Source organism: Choloepus didactylus, chromosome 2, assembly GCF_015220235.1.
Source record: "Choloepus didactylus isolate mChoDid1 chromosome 2, mChoDid1.pri, whole genome shotgun sequence".
NCBI lineage: Eukaryota > Metazoa > Chordata > Mammalia > Pilosa > Megalonychidae > Choloepus > Choloepus didactylus.
The window spans coordinates 141,433,490-141,443,697 of record NC_051308.1 but is presented as its reverse complement, the minus strand read 5'-3'; the positions used below and the strand labels follow the sequence as shown (position 1 = coordinate 141,443,697).

The 10,208-nt window shown below is 35.0% G+C and overlaps 1 protein-coding gene across 1 annotated transcript in view; it reads right to left on the bottom strand.

Moving 5' to 3' along the window:
* Positions 1-269: 269 nt before the first annotated feature.
* Positions 270-10,208, bottom strand: part of DBT (dihydrolipoamide branched chain transacylase E2) — a 78,969-nt gene continuing 69,030 nt past the window's right edge. The window contains exons 10-13 of the mRNA XM_037826541.1: positions 8,691-8,768; positions 7,326-7,517; positions 7,114-7,185; positions 270-1,811 (exon numbers count right to left, since the gene is read on the bottom strand). Coding sequence (XP_037682469.1) covers positions 1,644-1,811; positions 7,114-7,185; positions 7,326-7,517; positions 8,691-8,768 — 510 coding nt within the window. The 3' untranslated portion in view covers positions 270-1,643. The remainder of the gene's footprint in view (positions 1,812-7,113; positions 7,186-7,325; positions 7,518-8,690; positions 8,769-10,208) is intronic.

The following is a 10,208-nucleotide window of genomic DNA, read 5'->3' as shown; positions in this document are numbered from 1 at the left end:
AGGGAATTAGGGTTAAATTATGGTACATCCTTCCCTGATCTCTTGGACAGGACCAGTAACCCCTAGAAAATGCTCTCATACTACTTTATTTTTTCCTATCAAAGGTGTAATTATATTTTTATGATTATTTAGTATCTGTCTCTTCTACTACACTGTAAGCCCAATGAAGACAGGGACCATGAGGGTGGGCATGGTACCCAGTAAATGCCTAATAAATATTTGAATGTAAAATTAAACACATACAATGAAATACATGCAGCCACTTAAAATTATGATAGTGGGAACTGTTTATTGACATATAAAGTTACCTATAATATAATGTTAAATTTAAAAAATCAAATTCTAAAATAGTGGATATACTATGATCCCATTTTTATAAAATGCGTAGCTATGTATACACAGATACATGGATCAACATGATAATAGTGGTGAGATTATAGATAAAATTATATTTTCTTTATAACTATTATCTGATTTTTAAAAAAATCATAGCATTTATTTATTATTTTCTGGTTTAAAAATTATTTCCATTTTGAAATAAATCAAGTAGACATTAAAACTTTTTTTTTTTCTGTCAAAAACCTGACTTGAACAACTGAATTTGGCATACAATATTCAGTTGGACAAGTATTAGAAAGAACTTGGATTTCTAAATGCAAATTGAAGTATCGGATAGCCATTTTGATTCTATTTCTGATTAAAGTGAGCCTCTAATAAAGTGATCACTGTGATACCCTCATTTCTGTATCACATTTATTTTATTTTTCTGCCCATAAATACCCACTAAACTCTTCTCCCTTTTCTTTTTCCTACTCAGGATATGGCGAATGGAATAGATCTCAATGTATAGTCCCATCCTGTTTCTTAGCTGAAGGCTAAGAAAGTTAAATGGCAGTGGACTTCTGGATGTCAGAAAATGCCAGAGGCTGCTACATTTAATACTTCCTCACATAAAGCAAATCTGTGAACATGAAGTTTCTTCCCAACAAAACACCAGAATATTACCAAAATTCTAAAAGTTTAGCCATTTTAAACAAACACCTTTAATGGCCTTAGTGATTATAAAACTATTCTAGGGCATTTTAAAGATCACCTTATACTTTACCCTACTAAAAGATGTTAATTTGTATAAATAAGACATTTACAGATGATAAACTCTACAGAGCGAGAATATAATTGCACGTATTTTATACAGCAATTTTGCATTATTGTGGGGAATAGAACATATTTTTGTATATAAATTCCTTTTCCCAACTAAGAGTGGTTAAAAGTTGCATTAATAGTCAGTGTTAAAAAAAAAAAAAAGAGAAAGAAACGGGGCAAATACTGTATATGACTACCTGTTTTTTTGTAACATTAACTTTGTTGTTCCTGCCAGTTTCAATCCATTGACTCGAGACCTCAGCACCATATTAAAAAGTCACACTATGACCTATAAAATGTAACAGCCCAAGGAAACAATTACATCATTACTCATTTTCAGGAAAAAGTCTAACAGAATAGTGATAAGTATGTGCCTTAAACCTTAATCAGACAATACAGATCATTCGTAATACGAATTGTAATGAAGAACACGGGATGGCACAGACAGGTTTTACATATTCTTTGGAAGCCCCAAAAGTTCAGAGATGTCTTATCAATCTTCATTTCAGATCTAGTAGCATAAAAGCTGGGTTTTCTAAGTAGTATTTCCATAAATTAGCGAAGCGTGACATTGTAGCACCATCAATAACTCTGTGATCAGCTGACCAGCTCACATTCATTATCTGTGCCTTATATACTTCTCCCTTCTGGTTAAATCGGGGAAGGGCCTAGATATAAAGAAAAGAACAAAGAGTAAATCTTCACTTGCTCAAAGTTAAAATATAGCAGCATTATATGAGAAGGCCAACACCGTTCCCTTTAACTGAGAGGAAATGGGCATTTCAGAAAACTCTGAAAATGCTAACATATTTTCCTCATCATCTTTGTGCATATATACCTCGATTTTTCAAGTTTGTCTAAAGTATTTCCTTTCCCCTGTATAATATTTTTACCTACTTTAAATTTCACATCAGATTTCAATTACTTAAATATTTTTGAGCACATTCTACATGCTAGGTACTCTCCTAGGTGCTGGGGATCGAGTAGTGAATAAAGCAAACAAATATTCTTGCCATCTCAGAGCTAACATTTTAAGAGAGAAAGACGATTAAGGTAAGTAAAATGTGTAATGTGTTAAATGGTGAAAAGCACATACAAAAAATAAAGCAATTTGCAAAGGGGATAGAGAATGTTGGCAGGGTAGAGGTAGGGGATAGGTAGCACTTTTTGGCAGGGTGGGCAGGATAAATGTAACTAAGGCTTCCTCACTAAAGGCAGTGAGGAAAGAAGCCATAAGGATACCTGGAGAAAGAAACAGAGAGGAAGCAGGACTGGAGTGCTGGAGGAACCGCAAAGCAGACAGGGCGGCTGCAGGGAGGGGCAGGGGTGAGTGGTGGGAGATGAGGTCACAGACGTGGGGTGAAGATGGGGCATGTTGTTAAGGGCAGTGCTTCTCAATCTGTTGGTGATAAAGAACCTATTTGTTTTTAATTTCCAATCTTTTGCCTGCTATTTTAAAAAAATGCATTAAAAGTGAATTGCTAGAAAAATAAAATAAAAAACAACATACTAAATACAAGCTTCAAAATTGTGTTATTAGATTCAACAGAGATAACATCACTCCATCAAGTTGCTATCGTTTCTTTGAGATGCTGATCCCTTAGCGCATAACCTGATTGGTCTCTGGAACAATGCATATCTCTGAGACACCTGAAATTCAGAGCTAGAGCTCGGCAGATATGAATGTCAGTATTAGTGCATACAGCCACTGTTAAAAAAAAAAAAAAAAAAGCTGAAAAAGAGCCCAGACTTCAATTAGTGATATGAATGAAGCAGGTCTGGTTAAGACCAGGGCAAGCCAGGCCAAAGGGTAAAGGTTAAAACTGACTGTGTTCTAAAACTTCAACTTCCATATGAGACAAAGGGAAGAGATATCTGTTTGGTACAGGATCTAAATTTTCTAAACGGTACAACTCTACAGTCGATTTGTTCAAACACCACAATTGCATGGAACTTTGAATAGACAGTGAGATATGGTAGGTTAGTATAGGCTGGAGTGAAATAGTGACACATCCCAGAGTAATTTGGGCAGATAATAAAAAATATATTTACAGCCTCCCCCTCCCCAGCCCCGAGGATCTGGGGGAAAGTGCGGATGTGTTGGACTTCCTCACCTGGACTGGTGTTGATGTTGTCACAAACGTTGGGACTGGCGGTTTGATGTGCTGAGCCCTTGATCATGGGACATGCCCTTATGAAGCTCGTTACTGCAAAGGAGAGGCTAAACTTGCATATAATTGTGCCTAAGAGTCTCCCCCTGAGTACCTCTTTGTTGCTCAGATGTGGCCCTCTCTCTCTCTAACCGAGCCATCTTGACAGGTGAACTCGCTGCCCTCCCCCCTACGTGGGACCCGACTCCCAGGGTTGTAAATCTCCCTGGCAATGCAGAATATGACTCCCGGGGATGAATGTGGACCTGGCATCGTGGGACTGAGAGTATCTTCTTGACCAAAAGGGGGACGCAAAGTGAGACGAAATAGTTTCAGTGGCTGAGAGATTTCAAATGGAGTCGAGAGGTCACTCTGGTGGACATTCTTATACACTATATAGATAACATGTCTTAGGTTTTAATGTATTGGAATAGCTAGAAGTAAATACCTGAAACTACCAAACTCCAATCCAGCAGTCTGGACTCCTGAAGAAAATTATCTAATAATGTAGATTACAAGGGGTGACAGTGTGATTGTGAAGACCTTGTGGATCATACCCCCTTTATCTAGTGTATGGATGAGTAGAAAAATGGGGATAAAAACTAAAGGACAAATGGGGTGGGATGGGGGGATGATCTGGGTGATCTTTTTTCACTTTTATTTTTTTATTCTTGTTCTGGTTCTTTCTGATGTAAGGAAAATGTTCAGAGATAGATTGTGATGATGAACGCATAACTATGTTATCATACTGTGGACAGTGGACTGTATACCATGGATGATTGTATGGTGTGTGAATGTATTTCAATAAAACTGAATTTAATAAAAAAAAAAATACAAAGCAGCAAACTAGGGAACCTCACTTTAAACACAGATATTTATAAAGTGGTGGACTAATCTAATTATATCACATATTAAATTATTTAAGATGGAAAAAAAAATTGCTATAGTTTCAAAGCCATACTTTCCCTCTCTGTACTTATCTCTATTATATCTCTAGAAATAACAGTCATGGACTGAAGTGGGTCCCCTGGTCACACACTATGTGGAACTGGTACAGGGCCATTTAGGCCACTGCAGGTATTCTGAATTTTATCCTGAGTGAGATGGAAAGCCACTGGAGGTTTCTGAGCAGAATAGCCATTCACTGAAAGCAGATGATATCAGGAGAAGTAAGTTTGATGGCGGGTAGCAGTGAGGCAAAAAGCAAGAAGCTTACTTTTGGACATGTAAAAATTTGAGATATCTGTTAGACATCCATACAGAATTTGAAGTTCAAAGGAGAAGTCTGGTCTGGAGATATAGATTTTGGAGTCATCAGCATTTAAATGATATTTTAAGCCAGGAGACTGGATCAGATAAAGAAAAAGGCCAGGACTAAATCCTGGGGCACTCTAATGTTTAGAACTGGGAGATGTCAGCAAAGGAGACTCAGAGTGAATGGGAGGTAGATAGGAGGAAAATCAGGATAGAGTGGTATTCTGCAAGCCAATGTGAGGAAAGTATTCAAGGAGGAGGAAGTGATGGACTGTCTCAAGTTCTGCTAATAGGTCAAGGAAGATGAGGACTGAGAACTGAGTAACATGAAGTATTTAGCACCAAGGAGTTTAAAAATTTATAGTGAAAACAGAAAATACCAAAGGAGAGAGATGATGTAAAAGGACAAAGGAATTAAATAAAATTTGTCCCTATATTAATTACATTGTCACTACGAAGATTTATACTCCAAGAACCATACTTCACAGCTTGAAGAATTCATCAGAAAATGCTTTTCTGTAAAAATACATCTAAAGAATTCAGAAGAAAGAAAAATCTCTCTTTAAAAGAATTGTCAAACAGTGGGATGGTTTGGAAACTGAAGAATCCGGAAGAAATCTGTGAGAATCAAATGTTGAATTCTTGTTGGGAGGAGAAAGAGTGAGAGATGTTATCATTCCGAGAAACTCCTGACTGGAAAAGAACAGTCTCATGCTACAATTGAAAGGGCGATATCTTTTTGTTTTTTCTTCCCTATATCCACTGTTTGCTGGAAGGAAGAGTGAATGGATGCTAGCAAGAGGTGGCAACTTAGCAGGTAAAGTGCTATTTGCTAGAAAGCAAATTAAAAGGCTGAAAAAGTGTTTGAGTTGGATGCCAACTAGACAGTAATAAACTCATGGAAAGATAAGTCCCAGAGATATTAAATATGGAAGCATTGTAAGTACGGAAAAGAAGCAAGGTTATTCTTAAAGCATGATGAGCAAAATCAAAGTTAATGTAGTAATTAATAACAAAGAACATTTAATAAAGATGGTATTGAAATGGAATCCAGGAGCTTATTTCTTTATCTCAGTGGTTCTCTACCTTGAGTTAATAGGGATTTCCAGGCCCCATCCCCCAAAATTTTGATTCAGTTTGTATTGGGTAAGCTTGAGCATATGTAGCTAGGGCTAAGAATCACTGCATCAGATTGTATGCATCAGATTGTATGGTCTGTAAATATATCTCAATAAAATTGCATTAAAAAATATAATGGGCAATGCAACTGACATGGGTCTGACTTCTTTAAATAAAGAGGAAATTTTTAAAGGAAGATTAGGTCATGTCAAAATTAAACCACTTTCACAAACCATGCAATACATCTAGAGTGTGCAATCAATGTGTGCAAGGTGAATTTATCACAAAACTGCTTAAAAAAAAAAAACCCAAAGCATTAATAATTTTGCTTTAAACAGTCAATTGTGTTTTAATTTTTAAATGAGGAAGTAAAGTTTTATTTGTCAGAAAAAATTGTATATCTCCTTTATTATGAAAAATATTTTCACAGAATATGGATTTATAAATTGATAGGTTTTGTCTTGTTTGCTCGCATTTTTCCTTTAATAATTTTTATGTATCTCCATTGCCTTCAGGCTTGCAAAGTTATGAGAAGTAGGCTGTGATTGTTATCTTTGTAATTCTTTATATAATTTGGCTTTTACTTCTGAACTCTTTTAAGTTTTGTTTCTTTATAACAACTTTCAGCACTTTGTTTATCATGTATTTTGCTGTGTTCTGGAATGTGTGTCTGTGTGTGCATCTGTGTTTATCTTGTAGTAGGATATTGTTGAGTTGGGTGTAATTTTACAGTTTTCATCAAATATAGAAAACCAAATTTTCATTTGAAGTGAATAATATGCTTTTATCACAAATTATCATTTAAACCTTGTGTTTCATCTCAAGTTATTTTGTTTCTTCTAAATATCTTTTACGTTTTCCTCATTATGGTCATGTATTTCTTTAAATATGTGAACATAATTAAAACAGAAAAAAAAAAGAATCATTGCATCTAAATCAATGTTTCCTAACTATGGCCGCAGATCACCTGTGTTGGAATCATCTGGCTTCTTGTTTAATGTATAAGTCATGAGGGCTCTGCCAACCAAAGCCAAAAAATTTGCATTTTTAGTCAGCAGTCTGAATGATTTGTAAACAGAGTAAGGTTTGAGAAAAATGCATGTCTCAGTTAGTTACAAATAATAATTTGGGTTGTCTTACTAATATTCTTTGGTATTTTGAAATGATATTTTGATAGAAACAGATTGGCTATATTTGTGCTTATCCACAAAGACCCCCCAGTGGTTGATCAATACAGAAAACAATTCAGAGCACCATCATTTAATATAAGTTGAGGCAGCCACCTGAATTGCAGGCCTAGTTCTTATGAAGAAATAATAGGCTCACTGAGCCAAACTTTAAAAATTCAAGCTTACAAATAAGGGGAAAGCCTTGGAAAGTTACTCTTCTTTGAGTTGACCTCTCCCAATTTTTTAAACTCTGTTTTTCAATTATTTAATAAACATACCTTAATTGATCCCAAAGCTCCAATTGCTACTTCAGGTGGCAATATCACTGGTTTGGCATAGGTACCACCAATCTAAAGAAAACAAAGGAAGAGTAGAAAACTTCAGCTTTAAGGGGACGAATGGCAAAAGAAATTCTACAGTATTCCTAATTGAGCATATGATCAGACTTTTTAAGTTATGGTTTGAGAATCTGAACATTATGATTACTCACTGATCCTACGTTGGAAAGAGTAAATGTTCCTCCTGCAAGATCTGGGGTTCCGATCTGACCGGCAGAGCCCAATTTCTGGAGACGGTTCAATTCACTAGCAATCTCAAATACAGAGCAGATCTGAACGTTTTTTATATTAGGAACAATCAACCCTTGCTCAGTATCCATCGCTACCCCAATATTATGAGACGCCTAAAAAAAAAGATAAATTTTTTGTTGGCAAGAATATAGGGCAACAGGTCATTTCCTACATTGTTGGTGGAATGTAAGCTAGTATAGACTTTCTGGAAAACATCTGATACTATGTACCAAAGAACTCCCATTTATAAAAATTTGTGCTAAGGAGAAAAATGCAAAAGCATGTTAAGAGATGCACAGTAACGTTGAGTCAAGATTGTTTATAAGTTTGAGAAACTGCAATGAAAATGTTTAAGTCACTGCTGAAACAAATAACAGAGCTATATTTACTGACATGTAATACTGTCCATAATATATTAAAAAGAAAAGTACATGTAATTTCATTTTTTTTAATGCATGTAAAAATGAAATCCTGGAAGGATAAACAGTGAAGTTACCTTAGGGTTATAAGATTGAAGGTAAAGGATTTTTTGTAGCAAGTATACACTTAATAAGGAAATATTAATATTAAAACACTTATAAAATATTCTAATTAAAATTTTTCTATATAGAAAAACTATTTTCTAGTTTTAAAAAATTTTATTAGAAGACCACTGGGTAGTTCCAACCACTAAAATCAATATAGCCTGCATCTCACCTTTGTAACTCAATTTTACTCACAAAACAGAAAACCAATTACATTTACCAGCTTTTCTGCATTAATCATATTTAATTGGGAATTCTGGACTTTCTGTATAATTTTTCTGTAAACCTACAACCGCTCTAATACAAAAATTAAGAAAAATGAAAATCTGCATTATCTGCAGTATCATTATTAACCAGTAAGAATAACAAAGTAAACTTAAATTCAATGTTTTATCCTGTGATGATTAAGTTCATCTGTCTTAACTAGGTTAAAGTGTCCGGTTGTTTGGTCTAGCAAGCACTGGCCTGATGGTTATTGTGAGGATATTTCCTGCATTTATATGCAGTCAGTTGATTGCATCTATGGCTGATTACATCTAAATCAACAAAAGAGATTGCCTTCAGCAATGAGAGAAGTCTCATCCAATCAGCTGAAGATCTAAAAGCGAGACCTGATGATTTCAGCAGTCAAAGAGAAGAATATCCTTCTCTAATTCAGCCAGTCAACTTCTCCTGGGGGAATTCAAGCACATTTGACCAACAAGCATATTTTGACCATTTTGTATTTTTATAACAAGAACACTTTCACAATGCATGACAAACCTTATATGTTATGTTCTGGCAGTTTTCATCCACCGAAGCATTAAGAATGGGGAACTGTAGTAATCCTAAGGAAGCAGCCTGTTTAAAAGAAAGAGAATGCAACTTTAGCTTAAAAGGGGATTCAAAATTAGAAGAGTTATGTATAAAGGAGGGAGAGAGAGAACTCTTATATTACTACTAATGTAACCTTCCAACAATGTGGAACCAGGTAATTCTAATCATTTCAGCGTAAAAGACAGAGTATTCAGACAGCTTGTAAATTACACGGAAGTTTTCAAAATAACTATACAGACTGATCAACATTGTTTAAATTCTTTCAATTATATGCAGAGTTTTAAGACTTCCATGAAAAGTAAATCTGTAGTTAAAAAATACACTTTGAATTAAAACACAAAAAGACAAAAACAAGTAAGCTATTTCCTTGTCAGCAAGAACATGCAGTAAGGATTTCACAGTGCAGTGACCATTAAAGGCGTGTTCCATCCGATGTTCTCTGCCAAGGGAAGGGCAGAGCTGGCTCAAACATTTACTTTAGAGCCCAAATCTCCCTTAATCTCATCTATTTTTTTCCCCTTTGCCTTTTTCTCTTGTAATTTCTCCTTTTATACTAAATGACATTATAGAAATAAACCTTATATTTACATTTTTTCATATTTCTAGTGTTATGTTACTGTGTAAACTTTTAAAAAATTTTCCCCAAAATTTCATTTTGAGAAAAGAAAAACCTACAGAAGAGTTGAGGGAATAGTACCTACCTTCAACAATTGTTAACAATTTTCCCACTTTTCCTTTCTCTTTGAACCATTTGAAAATAAGCTGTAGACATACTACTTTACCTCTAAGTACTTCAGCATGTATTTCCTAAGAAGGACTTCCCATAACCACCAAATCATCACCATTCACAAGACATGTAAGAGTGATTCAATAATAGCACCTAATACATATACACCACCTGATGTCCTTCAGCAAGGGAAGGACAGAGTTAGCTCAAACATTCACTTTAGAGGGTGAGTCTTCCTTAATTGCATTTATTTCTTCCCTCTCTGTCTTCTCCCTTAATCTCTCCCCTTCCTTCTTTTCCTCATTTTTTCCCTTCTTGATACCATTTCTCTTCTGTTCATATTCAGATTCCCTTAATTGATCCCCAAATGTTCTTTACAGTTTCAATCCCTACCTGATCTAGGATCTAGTCAAGGTTCATAAATTGCAGTTGGCTGTCATGCCTTATATTAAAATTTAAAAATAGGAAAATAAAAATGCTTAAGATCTTCCTTAAAAGGAATTCCCTCCCCGACCATCGTCATCTAAGTCCAATTAAGATTTCTTTATATGCATTGGGTTCATTGTTATTTTTGTCTATGGGTGGGTGGTCTTGACAGAAAAAAAAAAAAATCAAATCCTGGAACTAGAGAATTAAGGAAAGAAGTTCAATATATAAAGAAATTTCACAGTGATTACTTTAATTAGATTGGGTTAAGGAAGTGGATCACTGAAAGAAAAATGTAATTAAAATATTTG